Source organism: Aotus nancymaae, unplaced genomic scaffold (assembly GCF_030222135.1).
Source record: "Aotus nancymaae isolate 86718 unplaced genomic scaffold, 86718_ANA_hifiasm-v0.15.2.pri h1tg000053l, whole genome shotgun sequence".
Lineage (NCBI taxonomy): Eukaryota > Metazoa > Chordata > Mammalia > Primates > Aotidae > Aotus > Aotus nancymaae.
The window spans coordinates 14,934,184-14,961,948 of NW_026988467.1; the positions used below are offsets into that span (position 1 = coordinate 14,934,184).

Sequence of the window (27,765 nt, forward strand, 5' to 3'; positions counted from 1 at the left end):
ACAAACAAAAAAACCCAGAGCTGGACAGTAGTTGAAGCTGTAAAAACAGATTTTATTCAGGACTGTTGCAATAGAGGAAAAGAGACCAGTGTAGAACTGGGCTCAGTTCTGAATATACCCCAGGCAAGTGGGAATTGTTAGCCAAGGAGCAGGGTGGGGTAGAGTCTGCCCTTTGCATCTGCCAGTTCCTCATCTGCAGGTTCAACCAACTACTGGCAAAAATATACATAAAAAGAACAATACGATGACAAAAACTTAATAATGAAAACAATACAGTATAACAACTATTTACATGGCATTTATATTGTGTTAGGTGTTAGAAATAATCTAGAGATGATTTGAAGGAAACAGGAAGATGTAGATAGGCTATATGCAAATACTACGTCATTTTATAGGAGACCTGAGCATTCTTGCATTTTGGTCTCAGAACTAGTTTCCCAGGCGATACCAAGGGATGAGAACCAGCACCTGGGGGATGGGGAGGGTGGGGAACCCGATCAGATACGGTGGATGGGAGTTTCTGGTTAAACCAACTCAGCAGGATTCTTGCTAAAACCGGATTCCACAGGAAGCGCACATATGGGCCTCAGAGAAAGTTCTGGAACCTGACTAAAGTTTGAACAAGCAACGAATCTTTGTCAGTTCTTCTGCTCGAGATTCAAATTCCATGGAGGGATTCTGGATCACCTGCCAGTCCCTCTGGAAGTGACAGGAAGGTGTCACCGTTGCACTGACACCTTACAGAAGGGTTAGTTCTTCTAAAGGGAATTAGGGCTGTGCTAGGAAGTGGGAATGGGTGCTGGACAGACAAGGAAAAATGCCTGCTCTGCCTCCCTCTTCCCCAAGGAAGTGTCCTTCTTTCATTCAACAAAGATGTATCAGGTGCCCATTATGTGCTGGTACCTTGGGCTGTGCTTAAGGAATTAACAGGGAGGTCCTTAACAGGCAGCATCAGAGAGACCCCCATGCACCCCCAGGAGCACACACACTATGGAGGGCATGCTGGTCATAAGGTCCCACCAGGGATGGGGTCCTGGAAGAGATCTGCAGTTTGAGGGTTATAACATCCAAGACATTCGCAAAGCACAGTGGGGTCAGGACCAGAAAGGCAGCACAGCCTAGCGGAGGAGACAGATCTGGCCACAGGCCATGTGACCGTAGGCAGTTCATGTTGGGCCTCAGCTTCTCCATCTGTAAAATGGGATGATATAAATAAAGGGTACAGTAAAGGCCTGAGACACGGTGGATGCCAGGACTTGTTGGGGAGATGGGGGTAGTGTCCAGGGTTTAGTCCAAGGAGTAAATGTGAGTCTCTATCAGGGAATGGTGCAAATGCTGAGGCTTCAAGGAGGAAATGCAATAAAAGACTGGGAAGCCCAGCTCAAGACAGGATGAGGTAAGACTGTCCAGGGAGGTCTTTTAGTTGGATTTTTCCAGAGGGCATGGGGATGCAAAGGCTAATTTAAAAATGGCTGCGAACTTGAGACAGTCATCTCCTCAACTAAACAGCAATGCCCTCAACTTGGGGAGTGTGCTTCCTCCATCAGATCAGATCCTCTCCTGGAAAGCGGTTGTGCCTCCCTCGTCAGTGTGATGTTTGACAGCACAGACTCTGGAGGCAACTGTTTCCATTTGAATCCTTTCTCTGTCACGTCTTAGCTGTGTGGCCTTGTGTAAGTTACATGGCCCTTTTGAGCCTCAGTTTCCATATCTATAAAATGGGGATATTGATGGGTCCTACATCATAAAACATATGTATGCAAAGCCCACATTAGGTGATCTTTTAAATTTTTCTTTCTTTAGCTTTTTTTTGAGATGGGGTCTCACTATATTGCCCAGGCTGGAGTGCAGTGACTACTCACAGGAGCAATCATAGTGCACTACAGCTGCACTCCTAGGCTCAAGGGAGCCTCCCACCTCAGCACTCTGAGTAGCTGGGACCACATGCACCCTCCTGCATACTCAGCTTACATTGAGTGTTCAATAAGTATTCACTTGTGCACTAGTCATCACCTACTGCATAACATACACCCCAAAATGTAGCCATGTGAAACAACATTGCTAAAGACTTGAGGGTCAGGAATCCAGGTGTGGCTTAGCTGGGTCCTGGGGCCAGGGGTGTCCTACAGTCTGATGGAGACACCAGCCCAGGCTGTGCTCACGTCAGGTCTGCACTGAGAACAGATCTGCTGCCAACCTCCCTCCATCATGCTTGGCAAGATCAATTCCCCAAGTGTTGCTGGGCCTTGGCCTGTGGTCTTCCAGCTGTTGTCTTCCCTCCTTTCCTTGCCACGTGGGCCTCTGTGTAGGACAGCACACAACATGGCGTCTTGTGTTAACAGAGCCAGCAGGGGAGGGGCCTGGAGAGAGCGACCCCTTGTAGGCCAAAGCCACAGTCTTTTGTAACCTAATCCCAGATGTGACCTCCCTTCACTTTCCTCATTCTATTCATTAGAAGGGAGTCAGTCTGTCCAGCCTGCATTCAAGCAGAGGGAATTGCATAGACCTGTGAATATCCGGAAGTGTCATCAGGGCCACATCGGGAGTTGCCATTCACACCTAGACCCGGGGCTGCCTGTGAGAAGGGATGGGGAGAAGGGGCTGTCTTTTCTTTCATGGCTGTGTGTCTCGCACCTAGAAAAATGCCTGGCACCACACAGGATCTCCACAAATGTTTACCCGAGGTGTCAGAATGAGGCTCCCTTGGGGCAGGGGCTGGATAAAGAGTCGCTTCCTCTCCCCTCTATCCTCCTTTGAGCACCCAGACAGATTTTGCAGCCCCAAGCCCAGAATAATCCCCCTGGGGAGAGTCTTCCCCTGCTCAGAAAAGCCTCAGATTGCATTGCAGTGTTTTGCTCCTGACCTCCCCCTCCGAGGGAAGGCAAATTCCATCCAGAAGGAGACGTGTGAAAATTGGATTTGCTGCTGGGGTCAAACTTTGCTGTGTTTTATCCCGGCTGTCACCTACCTTTGAAACACAGAATGTTTCTCCAAATGATGCTTCTCACTCGTGGCCCCTCCTTTCTGGAATCAGAGTCCATGAGCTTCAGCTGGCTTCCTCTGGGCCATCTCTCTGCTGCTGCCCTTCACTTCCCTCTTCCAAACTCGCTGCCTGCATAGTGCTGAACCTGTCATTCAAGGTGCTCTCAGGGCAGCCAGAGCCGACCTTGCTCTGTGCCTCCCCAACAAGGCCTGCGCTCCACATTCTGCCATCTGTATGGCTCCCTGCTCCTCTGGCTTTGATGCTCTGACCCTGGCCTCAGAGTCTCATTCCACACATATGTGAGGCCCTGCAGCTTTCCCAGGCTGCATCTCCAGCTCCATGCGCAAGCACGGTGGGTATATAACGCCCTCATTTCCGGGCAACTGCCGCCCTTTACAAACCGCACTGCAGAAGCTACAATATTCGAGAGTGTTTGCGAGAAGTGAAATATAAAGAATTCATGCCAGGCCATGTTCCTCTCCCTCCTTGTCCCTTGCTGTGGTTCCTCGACTGTTGTCCTCATCCCCACCCATTTTTCACGCAGCCAGAGAGGCCTTGCAAAAACACAAATCGGATCACGTCACTCTTCTCCTTAAAGCCTTCTCCTAGCTTTCTGTTGCTCTAGAATAAAATCCCAACTCCCACCCTGCAGGCTTTGCCCCTGCCACCTCTTCCAGCTCATCACCTAAAAAATGTCCTAGGCCCTCCCTTGCCACATGCGTGGTCTGCCAGTTCCTGAAACATGGACACTCTTCCACCCCCAAGGCTTTTCTCTGTCTGCCCGGCTCTTCCCCTGGCGCTTTGCAGTGCTGGCTCCTTCTTAACCTTCTAATCCAGTTCAGTTGTCATCTCTTCCAAGAAGCCTTCCCTGACTGCACCATGCTCCCATTGTTACTGTTCTCATTGTCTTGTTTACTTATTTCCTGGTCCAGGTTACAACTTGTCAGCATTTTGGTTTAATTAGTTCTATGAGGATGGAGTTAGAGTGGATGCCTAATAGGTCACAGCTGTATCCCTTAGGCTCAGCACACGATAGGACAAATGAATTTCCCCTTTCCTGCCGGATTTCAGCAGCCTCCCCACTGCCTGCCTTGCCCATGACTCACCTCCTCCAACCCACTCAAGACATAGCTTCCAGGGGAAACAGCCCTGAACGTGTCCCTCCTGCCCTGGAATCCCTCAGTGGCTCCCCACTGCCCAGGAGCATCAGGGACCCTTGGGCTCAGCTTCTAGACTGGACCCAACCAACCATTTCTTAACATTCCCTTCCATCCACCCCGTGCTCTGGTCAAACTGGAATATTTGCTGCATTTATGAGCAGTCCCTGCTCTTTTCTATCTCTGAGCTTTGGCTGGGATGTTTTCTCTCCACCTGGAAAGACTTTCTCTCCTCTGCAAGACAAAAAATGCATACTCACCTCAAGTCATCTCCTCCTCCAGGAAGTCTCCCTGGCTGCCTCTTTGGTGAAGAGGGAAGAAGTTGGAAGCTGGTGTCAGGCTTGGCTCTAGATCTCTGCTCCGCCATTTGCAGAGCAAATGAGTACGTGACTCCCTGTGTCTAAACCTGTTGAGTGGGAGCAATCCTGACTCTCAGAGTCGCTGAATGAAACACATTAAAAGAAAGCCTTTGGCCCCGAGGAGATGTCAAGTAGAGGTGAGGCCCTTTCCAGGCTTACTGGTCACTAGTCATACTCCTTACACTTCCCCTTCTTATAAAGCACTTAGAGTGAACCTGTTCTCCTCTGTCCCCACTGGTTTGCAAGCTGCCTCAGGACAGGACCATACCTTCTTCCTCTGCCTTCCCTTACCCTGCCTGCCGAGATGTTTGCTTTACGCCAAGCAGGATCAAGGGAGAGTCTGCTGAATGTTCTTGACCTTTCCTCTTCTCTGGATATTCTTCATTTACAGAGAAAAGCAACTCAGTACAATTTTATGCTAATTCATGCGTTCATTCACTGAGCTTCTATCATGTGAACAGGGGCCCGGTGGAATTTTCATTTTAGAATTTTGGAACTCCCATCGTTCATTAGGTCAGCAAACATCTATCTGCCACGATTGCGTGTGTTCAGCTACCCTGGTAATGTCTCCAGTTCCCTGGCCGCAGTCATTAGCCGTTGCCCAGGACACTGGAGTCCCTCCTTCCCATAGCTCAGCCTGTCCTTAAGGGCCATTCTCTAAGGTTTCTGGGTGTTGTTCTTCCCACTGGATAATTGTGACTCCGCTCTGTGTCTACAGTGAGACCCACCAGCTGCAGGACCCATGCAGGCAGAGAGCTGTGAAATCCTCCCTGATCCACTGCAGCCAGTGAGGGGAGTCTGGAATTCTTTGCCTCCCACACTCCTGTGTGCACCTCACCCTCTCTGACCAGGCTCAGAGGTAGCATTAGAGGCAGCCAGGGGTGCAGGACAGATCTCCCTCCTTAAAGAGGAACAATGGTCTAATCCAGTAATTTCATTTCTGGGTATATATTCCAAAAGAAAACAGGATTCCAAAGGGATATTTGTACCCCCATGTGGATAGCAGGATTATATGCTACAACCAAGACGTGGAAGAAGCCCAGGAGTCCAACTGCCGATGATGGAGAGGCAAAATGTGGTCTATCCATACAGTGGAACATTATTCAGCCTTCAAAGAGAAGGAAATTCTGACGCATGTGACCACATGGATGAAACTTGAGGACATTATGCTAAGTGAATAAGCCAGTCACATAAAGGCAAATACTGTGTCATACTACTTATGGGAGGTGTCTAAAACAGGAAGTAGAAAGACGCTTGCCGGGGGTGGAGGCGGGGGAATCCGGAGTTGTTTAACATGCATGGAGCTCCTGTTTTGCAAGATAATGTAGTTCTGGAGATCTGTTTCCCAACCATGGAAATCTACTTAACACTACTGAGCTGTCCTCTTAAACATTGTTAAGACAGTGAATTTTATGGTTTGTGTATTTTACCACAATTAAAAATTTAAGAGAAAAAAAGAGAGAGGAACAGAGAAGGCCTTCTGGGTAAGAACACCTGGGCGGGTAGGAATGGCCCTGGGGGACCTGACCTTGGCCTCTGAGCCCCAACTCCTCCTGAAGGGCCCCAGCTTTCACTTCTTCTCCTGCCAGGCTTAGCAACACTCCTTTGTCAGTGGCCTGAGCGTGGATGCACCTCCTTTCCTCTTACAACCCCTCATCACAGCTGACTTCAGCTGCTATTTCCAGCTTTCCTGAAAACAGAAATAAAGTAGAAAAAAATAAACAGAACAGTCAAGCGGGAAAACCACGTTTCCACCACCCAACAACAGCAAACCTGCGTCTGTGGATTCTGAGCCCTGCTCCATCCCAGAGGAGCTGCCCTCTCATGGCCTCATTAGATTCTTCATTTAGAAACAAAGATGGTTTTTGTATAGGGAAGCTATGCCTGGTTGGTATGGAGTCCCCTTACATCCCCACTGCAGAGGCTGCAGACCACTGCCAGACTCACAGGCTCTGCCTCTGCCTTTGCCATTGTATTAGTCTGCTCTCATGCTGCTGATAAAGACATACCCAAGACTGGGCAACTTATACAGACAAAGAGGTCTAATGGACTCGCAGCTCCATGTGGCTGGGGAGCCCTCACAATTGTGGTGGGAAGTGAAAGGCACATCTTACAGGGCGGCAGGCAAAGAGAGAGCTTGTGCAGGGAAACTCCCATTTACAAAACCATCAGATCTCATGAGACTTATTCACCATTAGGAGAACAGCATGGGAAAGACCTGTGCCCATGATTCAACTACCTCCCACTGGGTCCGTCTCCTGACATGTGGAAACTGTGAGAGCTACAATTCAAGATGAGATTTAAGTGGGGACACGGCCAACTCATATCAGCCATGTTATTTGGGGTTCTCACTTCTGGCATGCTGATGTCAGCAAGTCCTGGGCAATCTCCTTGTCTAATCCAGCCTGGTCACTGGGCCCTTCAACTTGGCACCTGCTCTTATGGGCTACACCTCCACTGGACCTTCAAGATATAGTTGGGGCCTCCTGACACAGGGCCGGAGGGTTGGGACAGCCCTTTGGGGATAGAAAGGCAGCCAGTTTTGAGCCCTGGGGCTCTTGACCATCTAGTCGGCCTCCTGGAATGACTCAGCCTTGTGGGAAGATACCTTCTTAATCTTCCACAGCCTGGGGTGTGGGTTCAAGAGCTGAAAGGCCAGAGCTCAGCATCCTCTGACCCTCATCTTTGGTCATCAGAGAGCTGTAATTGCTCTAAAATCCGTCTTCTTCCCAGGCACATCCCTACCAAAGCTCTTGGTTCCTCTCTCTCTCTCTCTATCTCTCTCTCTGACTCTGGGGACCTGGCAGAGGAAAGCCATCCTCCCTCTGTTCCAGCCCAGGCGTGATGAAAGCTGGACATGGGTTGCTGGGATGCAGCTGTCAAAGGGGGTGCTGGCTTAATGAGCTTGCTTCCAGACCATGCGTTTGCTCTTCAACAAGTGTCATTGCGGGCCTGCTTTGGGGGATTCAGCACAGGATGGCACATCCCCTGACTAGAGCACACAGACCATCCTTCGTGGAAAGCAGGTACCTGAGACAGAAAATACGGCCACCTGGAGAAGATCATCACTGTCACCTGCAGTCAAAGCTGGGCTGGACTGCTCCATAGCCTTGTGTGTGGCCTGGCACTAATTCCTTACCCTTTCTGAACTTCAGTTTCCCTCATCAGTAAACAGGAGTAACATGCCTCGCACTACGTTTCTGTCATGTTCCAATGCAATTATCTATGTAAAGTACTCAGCCCTGGAGCTGGAGGTCAATAAACACTATTTCCCATCCTCCTTTCTAAGACAGGTGAGGAAACCTGCCATGCCTGGAGCAGCCATTGTTTGCAGGACTCGATGTGGCCCTGCACTGTCTCTCACCTGCCCCAAGTGAATGACTGGGGAGGAATGATGGCAGGCCTCATGCAGTTGTATATTACTGTTCTCAGAGCGCATTTCAAATTCTTCATTGTTCCTTAAGGAAAAGAAAAAACCTAGGAGGCTTCAATCAACCCCACTTGGTAGATAGAGGGCAGGCGAGGGCAAGGACCTCATTCAAGGTCGCAGAGCCCGGAAGTGGCTGAGTTAAGGTGGGAACCCAGATCAGGGTGTTTCTGTTTGCTTTTGTTTCGTTTTTAAGCTTTGTTATGCAAAGTTTGCCAAGGCCTCATCCTGTTCTCAGGAGCGTGTCAGGGTAGACATCATTCTCAGGCCATGGCGCCAGGGATGCTGCCAGGGCAGGAGAGGCACCACCACGCCCAGCAGAACCCATGCCCCAGATGAACTAATTACCATGCTCCCTCACACTCACACTGAGCTTTCCTTCCAGAGAGACCCTAAAGTGCTTCTGAGCTGCTCGTACATATTTATATGCCTGCGTGCACGATAAAAATAAAACCACTTCACCCACCGCTGAAATGCAGCCACTCGGGGTGTGAAATACTGGGTTTATGGAACAGCGGCGAGTAGCGGCTCTCAAGGAGAGGCATGTGTCCCTCCTGACATTGCAAGGGGGCAGCTGGAGGGAGGTGGAATTTCATTATCTTGGTGAAGAAGTGTTGGATGTGGAAGTAGGGACCAGGAAGACTGCTGGTCTCTGGGCACCCAGGACTCCTTTGGCCTCCCTGGGACGGGGAGCTGGTCCTGCCAGGGAGGACAGTTCCAGCTAAAGGGGAGCATGTGCCCCTCGGCATCCATCGCTTCACAGATCCCTGAACCCCATACCCTGAGAGCTGCCTGCAGGTATGTGGGCTCCAGCCTTCTGCCCTCCAAAACCCAATGTGCCACCAAGTACCACTTCTTCCTTTAAAGGAAGGCCCTAGGAGGCGTTCTTGAGTTAAGATCTCTTGGAGTGAGGACCAGCATCTTTGCTGCTGTCCGGTCAAGGCAGCTCCAGCTAAGAAAGGTGCCCTTCTCAAAAGCTGAGCTTCTTTTCCGGCCATGACAATCTTTCAATGGTTCCTTGACTTTGTTCTGATTTCTGGTGCTGAGCCTTCCTGTACATTTAGACTTCTCCCTCCTACCTGCCCTCTTTTCCCTCCCTCCCTCCTTCCCTTCCTGCCTGCCTCTTTCTTTCTTTCTTTCTTTTTCTTTTCTTCCTTCCTTCCTCCCTTTCTCCCTCTTTCTCTCCCTTTCTTTCCTTTCTTCTCTCTTTCTTTCCTCTCTTCCTTTGTTGCTCCCTCCTTCTCTCCCTCTTTCTTTCCTTCCTTCCTTCCCCCTCCCTCCCTCCCTTCCTTCCTTCCTTCTTTCCTTCCCTTCTCTTTCTTCCCTCCTTTCTTTCTTTCTTCTCTCCCCTCTCCCTTCTCCTTTCTTCCTCCCTGATATATTTTGGATACTTGTCATTCCAAATCTCATGCTGGAATTGGTCTGCAGTGTTGGAAGTGGGGCCCAATGGGAGGCATTTGGTGCCCTCCCTGCAGCAGTGAGTGAGGTCTACGTCTCTTAGTTACTGTGAGATCTGATTGTTAAGAAGAGCCCGGCCCCCCTCCTCTTTCTCTTGCTCCCTCTCTTGCCATGTGACACTCCTGCTTCCCCTGCACCTTCCGCCATGAGTAAGAGCTTCCTGAGGCTTCGCCAGAAGCTGAGCATATGCTGGTGCCGTGCATGTACAGCCTGCAGAACCACGGGCCAAATAAACCTTCTTCTTTATAAATTACCAGTCTCAGGCGTTCCTTTATAGCAATGCAAAATGGACTAATACATGCCCCCTGTGCTTTGCCTACCTGACCACTCTAGTCTTAATTCCCTGTTGTGAACACACAGGCTGAAAAGGCCAAGAGAAGGCATCCAGTGTAGGCTTCCTGAACTCATGACAAAGACAGCTGAGCCCCGGCAGAGGAGCAGGAATTAACCAGATTGAAGAGTGTGTGTGGGGTGCATGGGATGGGGTAGGGGAGGTGGGAGAGAGGGGAGCTTGGCTGGCTATCTCTGGCAGAGCTGCAGCATGTAGAAAGTTCTGTAATCAAGAGAGAGAGCTTCGTGAACTCTGAGAACTGAACGTGTGAACAAAGCTGCAGAAGTGAGCCCAGCATGGAGTTGAAGACCCTTGAAAACCATTCCAGGAATGCTGGCTTTAGTGTGCAGGCTCTGGGGAGCCAGTGAAGGATTTAAGGGGGTGTCCTGATCAGCTTGTAACTCTGGGTCTAGCCAGGTGACCTGGGTGTGGATATTGGGGGTGGTGCTTTGTACAGAAGATGAGGTCCAAGGAATTGAGCGGATGTCAGCTCTGGGGAGGCTCCACTGTCTTTCCCTTATGTGAAGACCTGAGTGAGGTGCGGGCTGGGGACACAGCAGGAGGGAAGGGGCCTCAGAGACCAATCGCGGAAGGAGGAAGTAAGTAGACCAGGCAGCGGGTACAGCTCTGCTGGCAGAGGTCTGGTGGGCAGGGGCGGGCTGTCTGCCCTGATGCTGGCGCTCAGGTGGTCTTCATTCCATACCAACCCTTGCCACTGGTGTGCTCCTCAGGGCACAAACCATGTCCTTTTGCTTCTCTGTCCCTGGTGTCAAGCTCAGTGCCTGGTCCAGAGGAGAAGCACAATGAACATGTGTGGTCTTCAGTGCCCTCAGCGGCAGCAGCGGTCCATTAGAACCACTTGTTTAATGGTGCAAAGCTGTTAAGGATTTGGGGCCCCTGAGCCCGTGCCTCTGGGTCACCATGCCCCCGGTGCCTAGGCTCCTTCGCTTGAAGTCATTAAAAGCACAAACAATGCCTGTACGTTTCCCCCACTAGCAGTCCATTAGCACTCCTTTTAGCAAAAGATAGCTTTGAAAAGTGAGTGATTCTCCTTTGTGCCTCTCAATAGTCTTTCATTCCGGGGAAATATTCCAGTCTGATTCACCAAGCCTCTTTGCAGGATCGCCTTCTTGCCAGGGTCAGTGGCGAGCAGGATAGGAGGCTGGCCATGAGCAGAAGTCCCCTCACAAGGAAGCCAGGGAGGGGAGAGAGCGTTCAGTGGCCGGCACAGGTATGGGATGGCTTCGGTCTTCAATCAGTATTGGAGAGAGAAAAAGGAGGAAGAGAAAAAGCACCTTGGTGGAGACGTGAGGGCTCCAGGGCTGAAGGAGTGTCTTCTGGGGCTGGGAAGGAACTGGTCAGTACAGAAGGATCTGATGTGGAGTCACCAAATCTCAAACTGGCATGTGTGTCCAGCTCATTTGTTCAATGTAGTTTTCATTGTTCCTTTGCTGTCGCTCAGCAGTCATTGCCCTGTGTGGTGTACGATAACCCTGCCTAGCCTCACATCCTCCTCCCCCTACACCCCCTAGTTCCAGCCTTCCTGGACCACCTGCTGTCTCCCGGATGGCAATCTCTGCGGCATGCTTTTGTAAGGCCTCGCACAGACAGCTCTGTTCCCAAAGCTTTTCTTTCCCTGGCTAACTCGGGCATCCTTCAGAAGTTTAGGTCTTACCTCCTCCGGAAAGCCAGTCTCCCAAGTCCTAGCTCAGTGCCAGGTGCGGAGTAACCGCTTCCATAGTAGCACAGGAGGGAAGAGATGAAGAGAAGGAAAGCGGAGGCAGGTTGGTGCCCAGACAAGCCATAGGCCGTCAGGGGCCTCGGAAAGCCAGCCCAGCCTTTGCCTCTTACAAATGAGAACTGTGAAGCCCAGAGAAAATGAAATCACCTCCCTGTCTTATAAATCAAATGGGAATTTTCTCCAGTGTTTCAGGACCTAGAAACTCAAGAGGGAAAAATGGACTGAGGAAATTGTCAGGCTTCACCAGATGGCTTTTGTAATTAATCAGAGGCCTTTTGTAACAAATACCTTTTCATTCCCAACTGAGAGACTAGTGTGGTTGGCTGGATGGACCTTCTTTCTTTGCTCAGGGTTCCTCCAGAACCACGTGACCCAGGCCCTAGAGGGGTGGTGTGGAAGATAATAAAGAACAAAGTAAAATGGGCCCAGACTTCCCAAAGCATGGACTATTACCTGGGGAGGCAAGACACGTGTGTGAACCAGCTGAAGAGAGCACTGCTGCATTAGGCAGTAGGCATGAAATTCCCCTCAAAGAGTGCAGGGAGCCCACAGTCTTGCTTTGGTTCCCATCTGTAGTATCACCGACCCATCGCACAATCGTGGCTAATTAGGGAGCTTAAGTCTTTGTGCTTTGTACTAGCATGCCTCTCTGTACATATAATATAGCCTAAAGAATTCGTAAAACAGGAATCTGATTTGTTTTACAGAATACAGATAGGCCCTTGAACTTGAAAGATTGCAAAAATGGAACGAATCATGTATTCGATGGCTCCACCTGTTGTCAACATGTGATATTGCAGCTTGTCAAGGAAAGGAGCAAGGGGCCCTCTCAGAAGGGTGACCTCCGAAGATCCCAGCCCCGACTTGACAATTGTGGGGACAAGAGTCCAGAGCCAGGAATAGACTGACTAATGCTGGAAGATGAGACAGAGGAAAAATAAATCACAGGTTCCGCTCCCACTGGCTTTTGTCTTTGATCTGGAGTCGTGGTCAACATCTGCTGGGTCTCTTGAGCTCTTGACCTTGGGAGTCTTTATCCACCCCTCTCTACTGAAGAATGCAGGAAGCTAAGGGCAAAAAGAGGGAGCCACAGAGTGAGATAACTGCAGCACCGTATGGCTGCCTTGGCTTTCAGTAAAGGTTGTTACAGTTCATGTTTATTGGGTGCTTACATCATTTGAAGCATTGTCTTATTAAATCACCACAGCTTGATGAGGTAGGTACTCTTCCTCATTCCCATTTTATACATGAGGAAATGGAAGCACAGGGAGGTTAAATAATTTGCACAAGTTCTTACAGAAGTTCCCTCTCTCCCTTCTCTCCTTCCTCCCTCCCTCCCTCTGTCTTCCCCTCCCCACCCCACCTCTCCTCTCTCTTCCCTTTCCTCCCTTCCTCCCTCCCATCATTTTTTATGAGTGTTGAAGCTGGGATTTGAGCCTAGGCAGGCCACCTCTGGAGCCTCTGCATTAAGCCGGTGCAGTTGACTACATCTGTTGGCACCTTCTAACTATGACTAATATCTGTTGGTCCAGGTCTCTCACACTTAGTAAGTGCAGTGATACAAGAAAAAATAAAAATCTTGTTGATGCCTTCTAACCTTGGTTCATCTATCCATGCCTCCATCCTCGTCCTTATCCACCCAACAGTCCCTTCTCTCATCCATCTGTCAACGCACCCACCCACCCCTGTTAGTCATCTGCCCACTCACCCATCCATCCATCCATCCATCCAACGATTCCCATATCCATCCATACAATCACTCACATCCATCCATCCATCCATTCATCCACCCACCCAGCAATTCTCACAACCAACTTCCTTCCTGTATTTGTTCAACAGTCACTTTCTCAAGGACCTACCACCTGCCAGACAGTCAATACAAAGATAAACCAGCTGTCATCCCTGCCCTTATGTTGGTTACATTCCCAGAGATCCATAAAACAACGTTATAGGTGCTACCCTGTGGTCGGAAAGGCGAGTTATGCCTGACCCTGAGGGAGGCGAAAGAAAGGCTTCCTAACAGATGCGACTATCAACCTTGGCCTTGATGGATGGGTGGAGAAGGGGAGATGGATATCAGGCAGGAAGAACAGCACCAGCAAAGGCAGAGAGACAATAAAAGCCCCTAGTGCTGGAGGGACAGAGAATGATCCTGAGCGTGAGGTGAGTGAGAGGAGGGGAAGCAGAGACAAAACAGGAGGGGGCTTAGGATGCAGCCATGGTGGCACACTGAAGATCTTGGGCCTTGGACAATAGGGAGCGCTGTGAAAAGAGAGCGGAGGAGTTGAACAGACATGGTGAGAACGTGTAGGTCAAAGATATCTCCAACAGCATCATGGAGGATGAACTGGGGAGGGTGGGTCTGGAAGCAGAGACCACTTGGAAGAGATCACCTGGGTCCAAATCCCAGCTTTACCTCTTACTGACTCTGTGCCTATGTGCCAGGGCTTGCATCTCTATGTGTCTCAGTATTCTTGTTCATTCCGTGGTCTAAACACAGAAAGTGCCTCCAGGATTCTGGAGAGAATTCAATGAATAGTACAAGCAAAGTATAGCACCTGGCACATAGTAAGCACTCAATAAATGCCATCAATTGGCAGTGGTTATTGTTATTATTACTATTTCCACTGCTATGATAGCGAGGAAGAGAACAGGAGGCCCGTTTGGAGCCAGAGCAGCCCTTTCCTCCCTGTGATTCACAGAGCTGTTGCTCACACGATATTAATAGGTATTAATGGAAAGAGGGTTCTGAGGCCAAGCAAGTGTCAACTTCAACTAAATAAAACTGGGAAACAAACACAGACAACCCACACACAACCAACTGCAGGACTTCTCATAACCTGTCATAAGCTCATGTGAACTATAAACTTCTAAGTGGAGAACAGCTGAGTTTGTAACATTTCTTGAATATACTTAGCCATGAAACCCTCTTGCAAGAAATGTTTATTACAAACCTAAAAACGAATGGTCAGTGGGACCCAGTTTGGGGAACAATGGTCGTCCCGGGTTCAGCTCTTTTCTCTGGTTCCATAACACTGAGGCCCCTTCCCCAGCCCACAGCTTGAAATTCCCACACACACTTCTGGTGTCTTTCACCGGGAAGATGTGATGGAACTTGGGAGTCCAGGTGGAGCTGAGGTTCATTAAGGACAGAGCATTGAACTTAATTCCAAGTGACTGACTCCATATCAATTTGGGTCACTGGTGTTAAGGTGTCACTTTCAGTTGCATTTAATTTAAACAAACAATAAAAAACCCTGTCCTGACTGTGGTACAGGCTGGTGGAGGTTTAATTCCCAGCACAGAGAGGCAGAGGGCAGGATAGAAGGCCAGAGGGAGCACTGCAGGAGTGAGTGGGTTGATGAGAGAGGGAGAGAGGATAGGGAGGGGGAGAAATGTGGACCCTGGGGCAGGGCCTGCCTGGGGAAGCCCACGCTAGATCCCTGTCCCCAGAATCCAGTACTCCCCTAACCTAGCCACTTTGGGCAATTATTTTCACTTCTCTGAGATTCAGTTTCCTTATCTATAAACCACAGGGGACTTACAGGAGGATTAAATGAGATAAGAGAGGTTGAACGCACTGGATTCATGAGTTTTCCTATCCAAATACTGGCTTCCAAGATGTGTGTGCCTATGCATATGTGTGTAGACACTTGTGTGTGTGTGTTCATGTATGTGTGTGGTCATGTGTGTGTGCACCTGTGTGAGTGTGTGTGGACATTTGTGTATGTTTTCTTGCATGTGTGTGGACATGTGTGTGCGTGCGTGTGTGTGGACACGTGTGTGGACATTCGTGTGTGTGCCTGTGTGTGTGGACCCGTGTGTGCATGTATGTGTAGACATTTATGTGTGAGTGTGCTTGTATGTGTGTGGACACGTGTGTGTGTGCACGTGTGTGTGGACATTGGTGTGTGTGTGTGCTTGTGTGTGTGGACCCGTGTGTGTGCATGTATGTGTGGACATTTGTGGGTATTTGTGTGTGCCTGTGTGTACACTTGTATGTGCCTGTGTTTGTGTGTGTACACTTGTGTGTGTGCCCATTTGCGTGTGGACACATCATGTGTGTGTGGCTGTGTACATTTGTGTGTGTGTGCCTCTGTGTGTACACTTGTTGTGTGTGTGTACACTTGTGTGTGTTTGTGCCTGTGTGTTTGTGTGTGTGTGGTGTACTGTGTCTAGGTAAGGTGTTTGAGAACGCTGGTTTTGGAGCTCTTCCTGGGTTCAAATCTGGTCCTATTCCTAGCTGCATTGTACTGAGAAAGTTGCTTAACCTCTCTGTGCCTCAGCTTTCCCATCTGTAAGACAGGACTAATCATGGGACCCACCTCATACATTATTGTGCGGTGTGAATGAATTTATAAACATTAAATAAGTTCACAGCGCCTGGCACAGGGAAGCACTTTAGTAAGTGCTTATGACTCTTATTATTGAACCTCACTGGGTGTCCTGCTGCAATCCAGCGGAGCTCAGCCCCTTGGAAGCCAGGTTGGGGAAGGCAGTCAGGTGCTGCGTCCCTTCCCTTTCCTGGTGGGGAAGGTGGGAACTAGAGGTCACAGAGGGGTTCTTTGACCTCTGGGGCTATTCCCTGGGGCTGGGGGAGGAGATTTGCTTTGTGCTGTAGTGCCCTCTATTGGGAGAACCTAGCTCAGCACCATGGACAGAGGGAGGCTGGGGGCAGGCAGTCACACCTCCGGCCACCCTGATGCCCAGTGCTTCTGCTCAGCCAGTGTCTGAGGAAGAGGCCTGTCCTGCCATGACTCCTGGGTCTCAGTGCCAGGACTGCAGCGCGGAGACCCTGCTGATCCATTAAGAGACAGGAGCTGAGGGATGTTAAGCAAATTAAAAGCCCCAGGACTGTCCCTGGTGACTGTTTCCTTTGGCTAAGTCACCCCACCCTGTGCCCTCTGCCAACTGTGCTTCTCAGTGCTTCAGAGATGTCTTTCTCTGGGACAAAAGAAAGGCTTCAAAGCTGCATCTTATGAAACAGGAGCTGGAGTATTGGGCTTCCCCGGAGAGGGTCGTGAAGGCAACCGTATTACTACCATTGCTACACTATGGCAATAGACATGCGCAGCACAGCCAGGCACCTTTGGGCAAAACCAACTGCACACCTGAGCAGGACACCTCCTCTCTGTTGGGTCCAGTCAAAACATGTGATATTGGCCCTCCGAGGAGGTTCACTGCCACCAGACGCCTACCAAGTGCCAGGCTTGTGCAAGACACTGAGGAACAGAGTAGATAAGACTGAATGACCTACATTCATTCATTCATTCATTTGTGCATCCATCCAGCTAGTATTTATTGAGGACCCACTATGTGCCAGACACTGGCTAGGCATAACAATAATTATAATACAGGGTGATGTTAAAGAGAGTTGGGGTGATTCAGAAGTCCTGGGGCTGAAGGAGATCTGCAGCATGCCAGGCCCAGTCCTTGGTCCTGGGAAGCACCCTCCCTTGGCTGTCAGGCCTGCTTTCCTCCTCACTAGCATCTCCCCAGATGTCATTGTCTAGCTCCTTCTGCTAGTTCTGTTTTCTAGCTGGTGTGGGCTACAGCTGGGAGGAAACATCACTAAAGGGCCCTGGAATACCACCTGCTCCTTGGCCCTCCTTTCCAATGGCTGGGGTGCAGGGAGTGCCACCAGGAAGCCTCATTCACTCAGGATCCACCTGAGGAACTGATGCTGTCCACCTGCCTGGCCACACACCGAGTTGCGACTGGGTCTGGAGAGCAGGAAAGCAGCCCAGTGAGGCACAGTATTTCCCTGCACAACTCAGACCAGCACGAGGGACCCCCCAGCTTGATGCTATTCTCCAGCCAGGGAGCCCCTTCCACAGCGGGCTTAGAACCTAGGATGGACTTTGGGATTTGTTGGCTTTTTCCTGGGTCAGAGTGGGGAGGGGAGGGCCAGGGAGGAGGCTGTGCCCTGCAGCCCAAAAAGAAGGTGAGGGGGAGAGGTGACCTCAAGCTGACCCTGAGCAGCTTGGAGAAGGGGAGACCTGGGTGGATGTGAGTGAGAGGGAGCAAAGAACAGCAGCCAAAGGGAGAAGAAAGGACCTCCGGCTCCAGTGTTCATCCAGTGTTCAAGCCATATGCAGTCCAATCAACCTGCAACCAATTAGTCTGATTCAAAAAAAAAAAAAAAATCCCACGTAGGGACAAACTGTAATCAAACACCTATTTATAAGGTTTTATTACGATCATTATTATTATTTTACTGAGAGGATCATTCTAAAGCCTGTCGGGTGAACGTATGCTTTCAGATCTTCATAAATGCAAATTGTTCCTTCTGGGGCGGGTGAGCAAGCTGAGCCTCAGGGTTGCCTTGGGAGGCAATGGGGTGAAGCTCCAGAGGGCAGGTGGAGGGAGCAGCTTGCTTCCATGGACATCTCTGCACAAGACTTGTCTAAGGCAGCTTGGCAACCACCCACTGCCCACCCCACGCCCTACACCCTTCTCAGAGGGCTGCTGGAGATAGCACTGGCTATGTACCCACTGCCCATCTAGGTAAACAAAGCGACAGCCTGACTTAGCAACCTGCCAGAGATTCTCCATAGAAGGCCTGGGTCAAAGGCCCAGGGACCTGAGTTCTGAGCCCAGTTTTGACCCTGACCGTGCTGGCTTTTCTGGCTCTTGACAGTCTTCTGTGAAATTTCACCATTTTGCCAATGGCGAAATTCTATCCTCTGAATTTCCTCATCGAACCACCTCCTGAGCCCACCCCAAGGGCTAGAGCACCCCTCCCCTTCATCCTCACAGGAGACCTCAAGGTCCACTGCCAGGCCTGAGGCTCAATGGTGTGTGTATGTTTGTGTGTGTGTGTGTGGGCTGGTGGGAGAGTAATGGTAAGATACAAGTCTCAAACCCATACTTCTCAGGCCTGGGGAGAAAAGGTGTCAGGTCTGGCAAAAAGGTGGAAACTTGGTTTCTGCCAGGAGGATACAGCCAGTTCCTCACCCATTCCTGGCTGGATCCAAGCATGTGGGAAAAAAGACAGAACACACTCTATTTCCGTGGGTCCCTGGGGAAAGGAGTGGCCGATATTTGGAAAGTTGCTGAACACGGAAACCCCTTCACCTTGCCAAATGAGGACATTCATCATTGGCAAGGCCAGAACTCCAGAGCTACACCCTGCCTGCCCTGCTCCCAGGATGGCCTCTTTCTCTCAGAAGGGAGGCTGCCTCCTTTCATCAGGCTGGGGACGGGGGAGCGCGATGGTAATCCTGGGGATGGGGGAGCCTAGGTGGAGGGGATCCAATAGAGCTGAGCTTCCAGGGAGGGGTGTTGGGTCACCTGGGGAAGGGTTAAGAAGCTAGAGGCAGCAAGCCAGTTTTGAGTGAGGGGGGACCTGAGTGAGGGGAGAGGGGAGGCTGGGAGGGGGTGAGCTCTCCTTCTCCCTGCAATAAATCGGCTTAGCGGACGAGAGCCGAACAGCCCAGAAAGGATTAAAGAAAAGTCTGTATAATACGCGGAGAGCGCGGCAAGGGGAGGGCGAGGAGGGCGGGGGGCGGGGAGAGGGGGAGGGACAGAGAGAGGGCGCGGGGAGGGGGGTGTTCGCGCCGCCAGGAGAGGCGAGCGCGAGGCAGAGAGAGCGCGATTCCGCTCCAAACTCCGGCGCTGCAGTGGATTGGACTCCCGGCCGTGGTGGGCACCGCGCGCAATAGGGGAGCCGAGAGCCGCGGCGAGCCCCGAGGACGCCCAGAGCGCGAGGGTCGCTGCGCCTCGCAGAGCCGAAGTCGAGTCCAGCCGGGCGCCTGGGCGGCCCGGCCGCGGCGGCATGGGGGCGCCCCCGCGGCGCCCCGCGCTGCCCGCCACCGCCTGGGCCAGCGGCCGGAGGCAGGAGCGCGCCTGAGCCCATGGCGAGGGTACCCGCCGCCGCCGCAGCAGCAGCCGCCGCCGCCACTGCCGCCGCCGCCAGCTCCCGGGCACCATGCGAGCCGCCCCGAACCTCCGCCGCTGCGTCTGCCTACTGATCGCCGCGATTCTGGACCTGGTGCGCGGTGAGTGCGCGGGCGCCAGGCGGAAGCCGGGAAGGGGATGCGCACGGGGACAGGGCGCCGGGGGAAGGAGAGGGCCAGGGTCGCTCCGAGAGGCTCCCGCTACGAGCACCGGTCCTGCCTGGGATCTGTGGAGCTGATTGGCTTCATGAGGGAGGGAGGACGCCTCTTGGAGCGCGCTCGTGGGTATGTGCCCGTGTGTGTGTGTGTGCGCGCGCGCGCGTGTATACAAGCGGGTGTCTTTGTTGTATCTCTGTGTGAGGGTGTCCGGGAAGGAGCTGTGTGGGGAGAAGGTGCAGGAGTGTATTTAGAGAGGGGAGTGTGTGTGTGAGTGTGCGCGTGTGATGGTGTGGGGTCTGTGTGTAAGCGAGCGAGTGTCTGGAGGGGTGTTAGAGTGTCTGTGTCAGTTACACGAAGAAGGTGAGTGTGTGTGAGTGCGAGCGAATGTTGGGGGGTGTGAACATGTGCCAGCTTCTCGGTGAGGGTGTGACGTGTGTGAGCTTGTGTCGCTGTGGGTGTGAGGTGTTGGGGGTGGGTATGTGAGGTTTGGCGTTTCACGCGTGTCCCGAGTGTGCGGGTCTCTTTAGGGGTGTGAGACAGCGGATGACTATTTCTGTGTGCACAAGAGATCGGACTGTGACACTTGGGCAGGAGTGTGCTTATCTGGGATGGGTGGGGGTGCAGATGCGTGGGGGTCGTGTGCTTCGTGGGACTGGGAGTGTGTGTAAGCTTGCCATGGAGCGTGTGCCTCTTGTGTGCAGGAAGGTATGGACGCATTCAGGGCTGGGGAGTTGTGAGCAGCTCTGTGTGTGTGTGTGTGTGTGTGTGTGTGTGTGTGTCCCGTGTGGACTTGCTCCCGGAGTAGGCTAAGCCAACTGGAAGGAGGGTGAAGCCAAATGGGTTCTCCGGAGCCTGTGAGAGGTGGCTCCGCAGCCTCAGGATCCGTGGTTCACAGCCGGCTTCCTGCCCAGCTAGCGCCGCCGCGTAGTGGGTCTTAAACGGTGACGGAGCCGAACCTGGCGACCCCGGCACCGTTCTCACAGTGATCGGAGAGCCAACGCTAGGTTAAAAGCCAGGCGGGAGGGAGGCGGGACGCGCGAAGAGCGGTGGGCACAGAGACTAAAGGTCCGCGTCCGGGATCCTCCTCGGAGCCTGGTGCCAACCCCAGCCTGTCTGGAGTGAGCCTGGCCTCCGCCTCGGAGAGGGAGGGGGACGCGAGGTGCCAAAAAGTCGCCTTTATGATCAATAAGGTCTCGACCCCTAGCCCCACTGAGCGATAGAGGTGGACATCACCTCTGTCCTTTGCCATAGCCTTGTCCCAGCAGGAGGTGCCTAGCCAGGCTCTGAGAGTGCCTGCCAGGAAGGGGTGCCCCCTTAGAAATGACCCCACCTCCTTCTACCCCGAAGTCCTTGGGGAGTGCTGGGTCTGCGGATGGGAGAAGCTGCAGAATTTGAGCCTGGAGGGTGGTCCTGGCAGCGAGGGGGGAGGGGTTGGTGTAACCCAGAAGGAATGCGAGCCCTGTACTTTGTTCCCCTACCCTGGGAACAAGAGACTTTCCAAAGTGGGTCAAAATCTCTCCCCGCAACTTTGGGGTGAGAGCTCCCCCCTTCGGATGCCTCTAAGGGAAAGGTTATATGGGGGAGGTCCCAGTTCCAGCGCCGCCGAGAGGGCACTGGGCTTTGTTGAAAGGCACTGGAGCCCTCACCTGGATATTGCAGGGAGCGGGGGGCTGGAGGTTGGGAGCCGGAGGTAAGCACCCCTTTCCCTTGGAATGCGCAGAATGGAGAGACGCGGCAGGGTGGGGGAGGGGACTGATAGGAAGGGCTTGGTGGGAAACCCCGGCTCCGTCAGGACCGCACCCTGCGAGCTCTCCCTGGAACCCGGGAACAGCGTTCTTCTGGCTGCCGGGCTGCGGAGAGCTGACCTGGCATCCTGGCGCCTCGGCTCCCTATGCCCGCCTCTGCGGGCCGCGGGAGGCGGGGGACTGGCGTGCTGGGGGTGAGCGCATCTGGGCCGGGGGAGCCAGCGCGGCCTCCGAGCTCCTCTGCTCTGGATGAAGGAAGAGCGCAGACGCGGATCGCGAATGGGAAACTTTCTGCGTCTGGAGCGCAAGGGGAGGTCCGAGGCCGCTGGGAGCCCTCTCTTCTCTGCGGAGGAGAACGCACGAGGGTGGGGTCCCTCCTTCCAAGACTGTACCCAAAATGGGGGGCGGGGTGCGAGAAGAGTCTGTGAGAGACGCCAGAGGCGGGCTGTGCCGGAGGAGGGCGCCCTTCCTGGAGGTGGCCGGAGAGGTGCACCTGCCGGCGGCTTAGCAGGGCCACCTGCCTGCCTCGGAGGGCGGGGAGAGGAGCAACCCCGTCCGGCCTTCGAGAACGTACTGGCGGTCACTGCTCCGGGTGGGGCACGGCCAGAGCGCCCTCGCCGTTTCTGCCCCTTTGGATGGCAGAGCAAGGGTGCCCGACGCAGGAAAGGTGGGTCTGGCAGGAGGAAGGAGGGCGCTGCCCCTCGCACCGGCTGGGCCGGAAGTCCTTGTCCTGTCTCCCCACTCCCCAGAATCAGACCCTCCAGAGGGGAACCCCACACTTCTCGGGCCTCCCGGGGGTGTCCTGGGCGTTTTCAGCTCCTCCAGCCCTCGGGAACCGAGCCTGGGCACTACTGGGAAGTCCTGCGCTGGGGCCTGTGCAGTGGCGACGGGCCGGGGGTGGAGGAGTGGTCCTTGGAGCGGCTGTTCAGCCCTGGGAAATACCCCGCTGAGAGCAGGGTGGGGGCAGCTCCAGTTAGGGGCAGGGGGCGGCCCCAGCCGGGGGTCTCTGGGATTGCGCGGGCGGGGCGGGCGGCCCTGCCGGTTCTGTCTCCGCAGCCGCGTGTCAGCAGGTGGGTGGGATGGAGGGGCTGGCTCCGCTGGGCCGCGGCAGCCGCAGCGCCGAGACTGCGGGGGCTGTGAGCGCGCAAGCGGGTGTGACGACTTTATATATTTATCCTCCCTTCACACGCCCCCTTCCCACCGGGCGGGGGCTCTGGCGCGGCAGGGTTTCTTCCCCAGCGCCAGCCGGGGGAGTTCAGGGCCCTAATCCCTCGCAGGCTGCCCCGCCCATGCCCCTCCAGCGTGGCCCCGCCCCTAGCCATAAACCCCACCCACTTCCACCCCCGCAACCACCCTGCAAATGAGAGTTTTTCATTTTCGTGTTGTAAGTGCAGAGAGTATTCGAGCTGCAGCGACCTCGGAGATCACTTACTTCCGTGGTTTTGAAACTTCTGTATTTTTCTTTTTCTTTTGAGCAGGAGAACCCTTTTAGAGGAAACATGATCACCCTCCTAAAATCCCAATACCTTGAACAAGATGATGGGTCCGAAGTAGAGCTGCCCTGGTCGGTGCTGGGGATGAGGCCAGCTTCCAGCGCTCCTTCCACACAAGTCTTTAACAACCTCAGACTGCTCCCTTCCTCCGCAGCTAATATCATAGCTGGGGTTTTGTTTTTTCAAGCCCCGATTATATGGATCAGCTGCGATGTGTGAACAGAATGCCGGCTGCCGCTTCGCAGTCCTCATTCATGCTGCAAGATGGATTTAAGATCTTCTTTTCACAGTTTAGGAAACTGAGGCTCAGAAGTTTAAAACTTGTTAATGACGGAAGTATAGACTTCTTCCTGTTCCCTCCTAGTTCTGCCTAAGACTCCTCTTTCCTCCCAATCTTCCCTCTCTCTGGCTGCAAAGAATCCCTTGGACAGGGCATGTGAGCAGAGAAGGACCCAGGCCATCTGAGTGAGGCCTCAGGTCTGCCCGGCTACTCACATATTTCAGAACGTGTCACACACACACTTGAACTTTGCTACACTCTGCAAGATGGGCAGAGAAGGGAGTAAGGGGAGGAAGTGGAGGAGTTTAGGGGACTTGCTTAGGTGCCTGGTTTATAGCAGTGTGTGACTTCAAAGGCAGAGGCCGACAAAAAGGAGGCTGGTTAGTTCTATTAACTGGATTTCCTGGGATCTGCAGAGGTATTTAACCTGGGCAGTTGACAACCTAGCTTACCATCTTGCCCACCTCTGCTGCAGCCCCAGACCACCAGGAATTCATTTATTCATGCATCCAACAAATGCTGATTGTATACTATGTGCCAGACACGGCGCTGAGCATTGGGAACATGGCCCTGAACTTGGTAGGGTCCCTGCCTCTATGGTGTTTAAGGCTCAGTGGAAAATTGATGCTTCATTTAGAGGGAGGAAGGGGCTATTATCGCTCTCTGGCCCTAATTGAGCCAGGCATCATGCCGTGTGGTTTATCATTCTTGTCTCATACAATCCTTACAAGCACCCTGAGAAATAAAATGAGGCCCATTTTGCAGATAAGAAAACTGAGGCTCAGAGAGGCTAGGTGATTTTTCCAAGGCTACCGAGTCATTAAAACCGAATGCAAGTAGGCATTCAGTTACAGGGCTGTCTGACTCCGGGACCTGTGCTCCCTCCCTTCATGCTCTGCGGTCTCCTGGCGACCATTTCCCGAGCCCCAGCCACACGGATGTGGCCAGTTCCCTGTCTGGATGCCTGACTCCTTCCCAAACCCACGCTGAGATAGAATCATCCAGGGTGTTCATCTGCACAGATGGGAGAGGGAGTGTCCCTGAAAGCTGCCGCCATCACCAAGAGAATGAATAGGCATCTGCTGTGGGCAGGGCGCATCTGAAGAGAGCAAGGCCTAGGAGTGTGATCCTCATCCCAGGGAAGTGAAAGGCTGGGCATGCTTCCGAAAAGATGAATGGCAACCCATTTTGTCCATCCTCCCTCTCCTCCACCTCCTTTCCTCCCTTTTCCACTCCTGTTCCTCCCATCCCCTCTTTTTCCTCCTCCTCCTTCTTCTTCTTTCTCCTCCTCCTCCTTCTTCCTCTTCCTCCTCCTCCTTCTTCTTCTCCTCCCCCCTTCCTCCTTGCCCTCCCCTTCTTCTCCTTCTCCTTCTCCTCCTTCTTTCTAATAAAAGGATCTTTTGTAAGTGGAGGAACTGGGATTTTCAAACCCAGGTCTGAAGCAATCTGGAGACAGCTGCTTTTCCATCACTGGAAAGGGAGTACAGCAGCCCTTATCACTTGTAGGAGGGTGCAAAGCTGTTCATGGCAAATGATAAGTGTTGGTGGTGGTAAAACACATGACATCACTTCCTAGGAGGTATCCTTCTTCAGGATGAAATTCCAGGGAAGACTGGGGTGGTGAGATCCTGGAACCTACCTTTATGCTTTCAATGAGCTCCGGGAGTGGAGGGGCCCCATGTTCATTAAGACCTCTGGCCAAGATTCCATGGATAGAGCAAATAAAGACAGTGTGTATGGGAATGGAGGCGTAGGTTCTGTCCAGTCACCTCTGTAGCCAAAAGGAGCGTGGCAGGGGGTGGGGTCTTCCTCAGACTCAGACTTCAGTCCCCTCCCAGGAAAGGAATCTGGTGTTTGGCTTGTCCACCAGCCTTTGTTACATCTCCTGGCAGCATACTAGATTTGCTTTGGGAAATCACACCCACCCATCCCTACCCCCTAAGCACACAAATTGCATGACATCTTGATGGGTGAGATTACTGGATAAGGCATCCCCAAGACAGGCCCTGAAATCTGAATATTGAGCAGAGCGTCACAAAGACTGAGAACCACTAGAAGGTCCCCCTTGCCACTGGGACCCCCAGGAAACTGTACTTTGTTGGTTTTCCCAGACTGAGAGGACGGAATCAGGCATCACAAGCAGAGCTCTGAGCTCAGTCCCTTGGGCTCCGCTGCTTGTAACTGGTGCTAACCATGGAAACGACGAGTGCCCGCTGAAGCAGCGCCAGACCTTGTGTTCCTCGACTTTTCCATAGTGTCCTCATTGGTTACATTTTTTGGCTTGAGAGTCCAGTGTCAATTTCTGCTGCTTGCAAAGAAAGGATCCCAGGTAATGACCTCCCTAGCTGTGATGACTGGTGCTAGACTTGGAGTTGCCAGTCGGTGCACTCTTGGTAACGCACAGAGGATGGTTCAGGCTCTCTGGCTGGGGGTGACCAATCCCACCTCCTGCCCTCTGTCTTTCCCTGGAGTCCTGAGGCCCATTGCATGCTGTCTAAGACCCAAGTTGTTCCCCACTACTAAAATGTACAGACGGAGCCAATCTCATTATGAACTTCCCATCCCCTGCCCCACGAGACCCTGCTCCATGCAGGCAGGGACCCCATCTGGTTCTGTTCACTATTGAGTCTTCCCCATAAAGCCCATAGCAGGTGCTCAGGGGGTTGTTTGTTTGGGTGATTAGGCTACCTCTGGCCTTCTGACATGTGCATCCTGGTTTTGAAGAGGGCTGAGCATGTGGCTATCTATTTCTAAGGAAAATCGCGTGAAAAGGCTTACAGCATGTAGAATTGAGGCTGGATTCGCAGGTGGACTTCCTGGCAGCAAAGATGTTCTGGTCCTGGAACTACATTCTCTGTTTCTGAAGTTTCTCAGATAATCAAAGTAGTGGAGGCCCTGACGAGGCATCTCAACTCTCTACCTGCTGGCAGCGCTTGAAAATGGGCAGAATGCTTCCACACCCATTATTCCATTTAGACCTCCCATCAGACGTGGAGGCAGCTAGTCTTGTACCCATTGAACAGGTGAGGGACAGTGAGCCCCGGGGAGATGAAAGGATGGCAGTAGGCACTGGCTGGACTGGAACCCAGATTCCCATGACTGCAAACTCAGCCTTCTTCCCATCCTCAACCTATCGCTGGGCTTCATTCAGCCCACAGGGATCTGGCATGAGACAGGTCATTTTCCCATTTTGGCCTGAAGTGTGTGCTGTGAGCTGCGTGCTACTGTAGCCACTTTGCTGATGTGACTTCCTCCATCTTCCACTGCTGTCCGGGTGGGTGTTACATCCCCAGTCGCAGGTGGAGATACTGATATGCCCGTGGTCACACAGCTCACTGTCTCTCCTGTCCCCAAAGTCTCGTCCTGCTCAGAGATTTCTGGCCTTAGATTCACCATCCTCCGCCTCCTTCCCAACTTCCGGCCTTTCTTGGCTCTGAGAGCAGACATCTGCCCTCAGCTAGCACAGCCCCTGGCTCCCTATAAGGCTTCCTCCAAGTCTCTGCTCACCCACATCCTCCCTCCACAGCCCTCCTCCACACACACACGGACTCAGGTATGCCCTCAGCATGTTGGCAGCAGCACTTGGGGCTACACTGTGAAAGCAGCCCTCCTCTGGGGCTGGAGATGGTTGGGGTGGTCTCCCTCCTGAACAGAGCTCTTAAGGGTGAGCATCCCTGCACCCCTGGCCCTGGCACCTGGCCTGGCTCTGAGCACATGGATCCTCAAGATGTGTTTGTTGAATGAATGAATGATGTCTCCCTTGAGCCTGAGATTCGGTTCAAACACTAGACCCAGGCTTGTTTCCTGGCCCTGCTCGGTCGCCTCTGGAAGTCCTTTCTGGTGTGAGAATGTGTCCATTGTCCATCTCTGTTCCATGGACCACAGTGGCATCACAGCTGGTATCTGGGGGAGAAGCCAACGCTGCAAGGTGGTGGGAAGACCAAGGGGCCTTGTGTCCCCTCTATGTTCTCCTTGGAGAGGGGACTGTCTCTGATGGGTGATGGTAAGAGGATTTGGGAAGGTAAGGAAAGAAGGAAGGTGGGAGGAAAGGAAGGAGGATGAGAAGGAAGGAAGGGAGGGAGGAAGAAACAGAGGAAGAGAGGAAGAAGGAATGAAGGAAAAAAGGAAGGAGGAAGGAAGAAAGGAAGGAAAGAAAAAAGGAAGGAAGGAAAGAAGGAAGGGAAGGAGGAGGAAGGAAAGAGGAAGGAAGGGAGGGAGGGAGGGAGGAAGGAAGGAAGGGAGAGAGGAAGGAAGGAAGGAATGGAGGGAGGAAGGAAGGAAGGGAGGGAGGAAGGAAGGAAGGGAGAGAGGGAGGAAGGAAGGGAGGGAGGAAGGAAGGAAGGGAGAGAGGGAGGAAGGAAGGAAGGGAGGGAGGAAGGAAGGGAGGGAGGGAGGAAGGAAGGAAGGGAGGGAGAAAAGGAAGGTAGGGAGGGAGAAAGGAAGGAAGGTAGGGAGAGAGGAAGGAAGGAAGGGAGAGAGGGAGGAAGAGAGGAAGAGAGGAAGAAGGAATGAAGGAAAAAAGGAAGGAGGAAGGAAGAAAGGAGGAAGGAAAGAAAAAAGGAAGGAGGAAGGAAAGAAGGAAGGGAGGGAGGAGGAAGGAAAGAGGAAGGAAGGAAGGGAGGGAGGGAGGAAGGAAGGAAGGAAGGGAGAGAGGAAGGAAGGAAGGGAGAGAGGAAGGAAGGAAGGAGCGAGCATTCACTGAGCAACTACTATGTGCCAAACCCTGTGCCAGAC

The 27,765-nt window shown here is 52.7% G+C and overlaps 1 protein-coding gene across 1 annotated transcript in view; it reads left to right on the forward strand.

Annotated features, from left to right (window-relative positions):
- Positions 1–19,050: 19,050 nt before the first annotated feature.
- The window catches only part of IGSF21 (immunoglobin superfamily member 21), a 273,851-nt gene continuing 265,136 nt past the window's right edge, over positions 19,051–27,765 (forward strand). Inside the window, exon 1 of the mRNA XM_021668378.2 lies at positions 19,051–19,456. Within this exon, the coding sequence (XP_021524053.2) occupies positions 19,387–19,456 (70 nt within the window). The 5' untranslated portion in view covers positions 19,051–19,386. The remainder of the gene's footprint in view (positions 19,457–27,765) is intronic.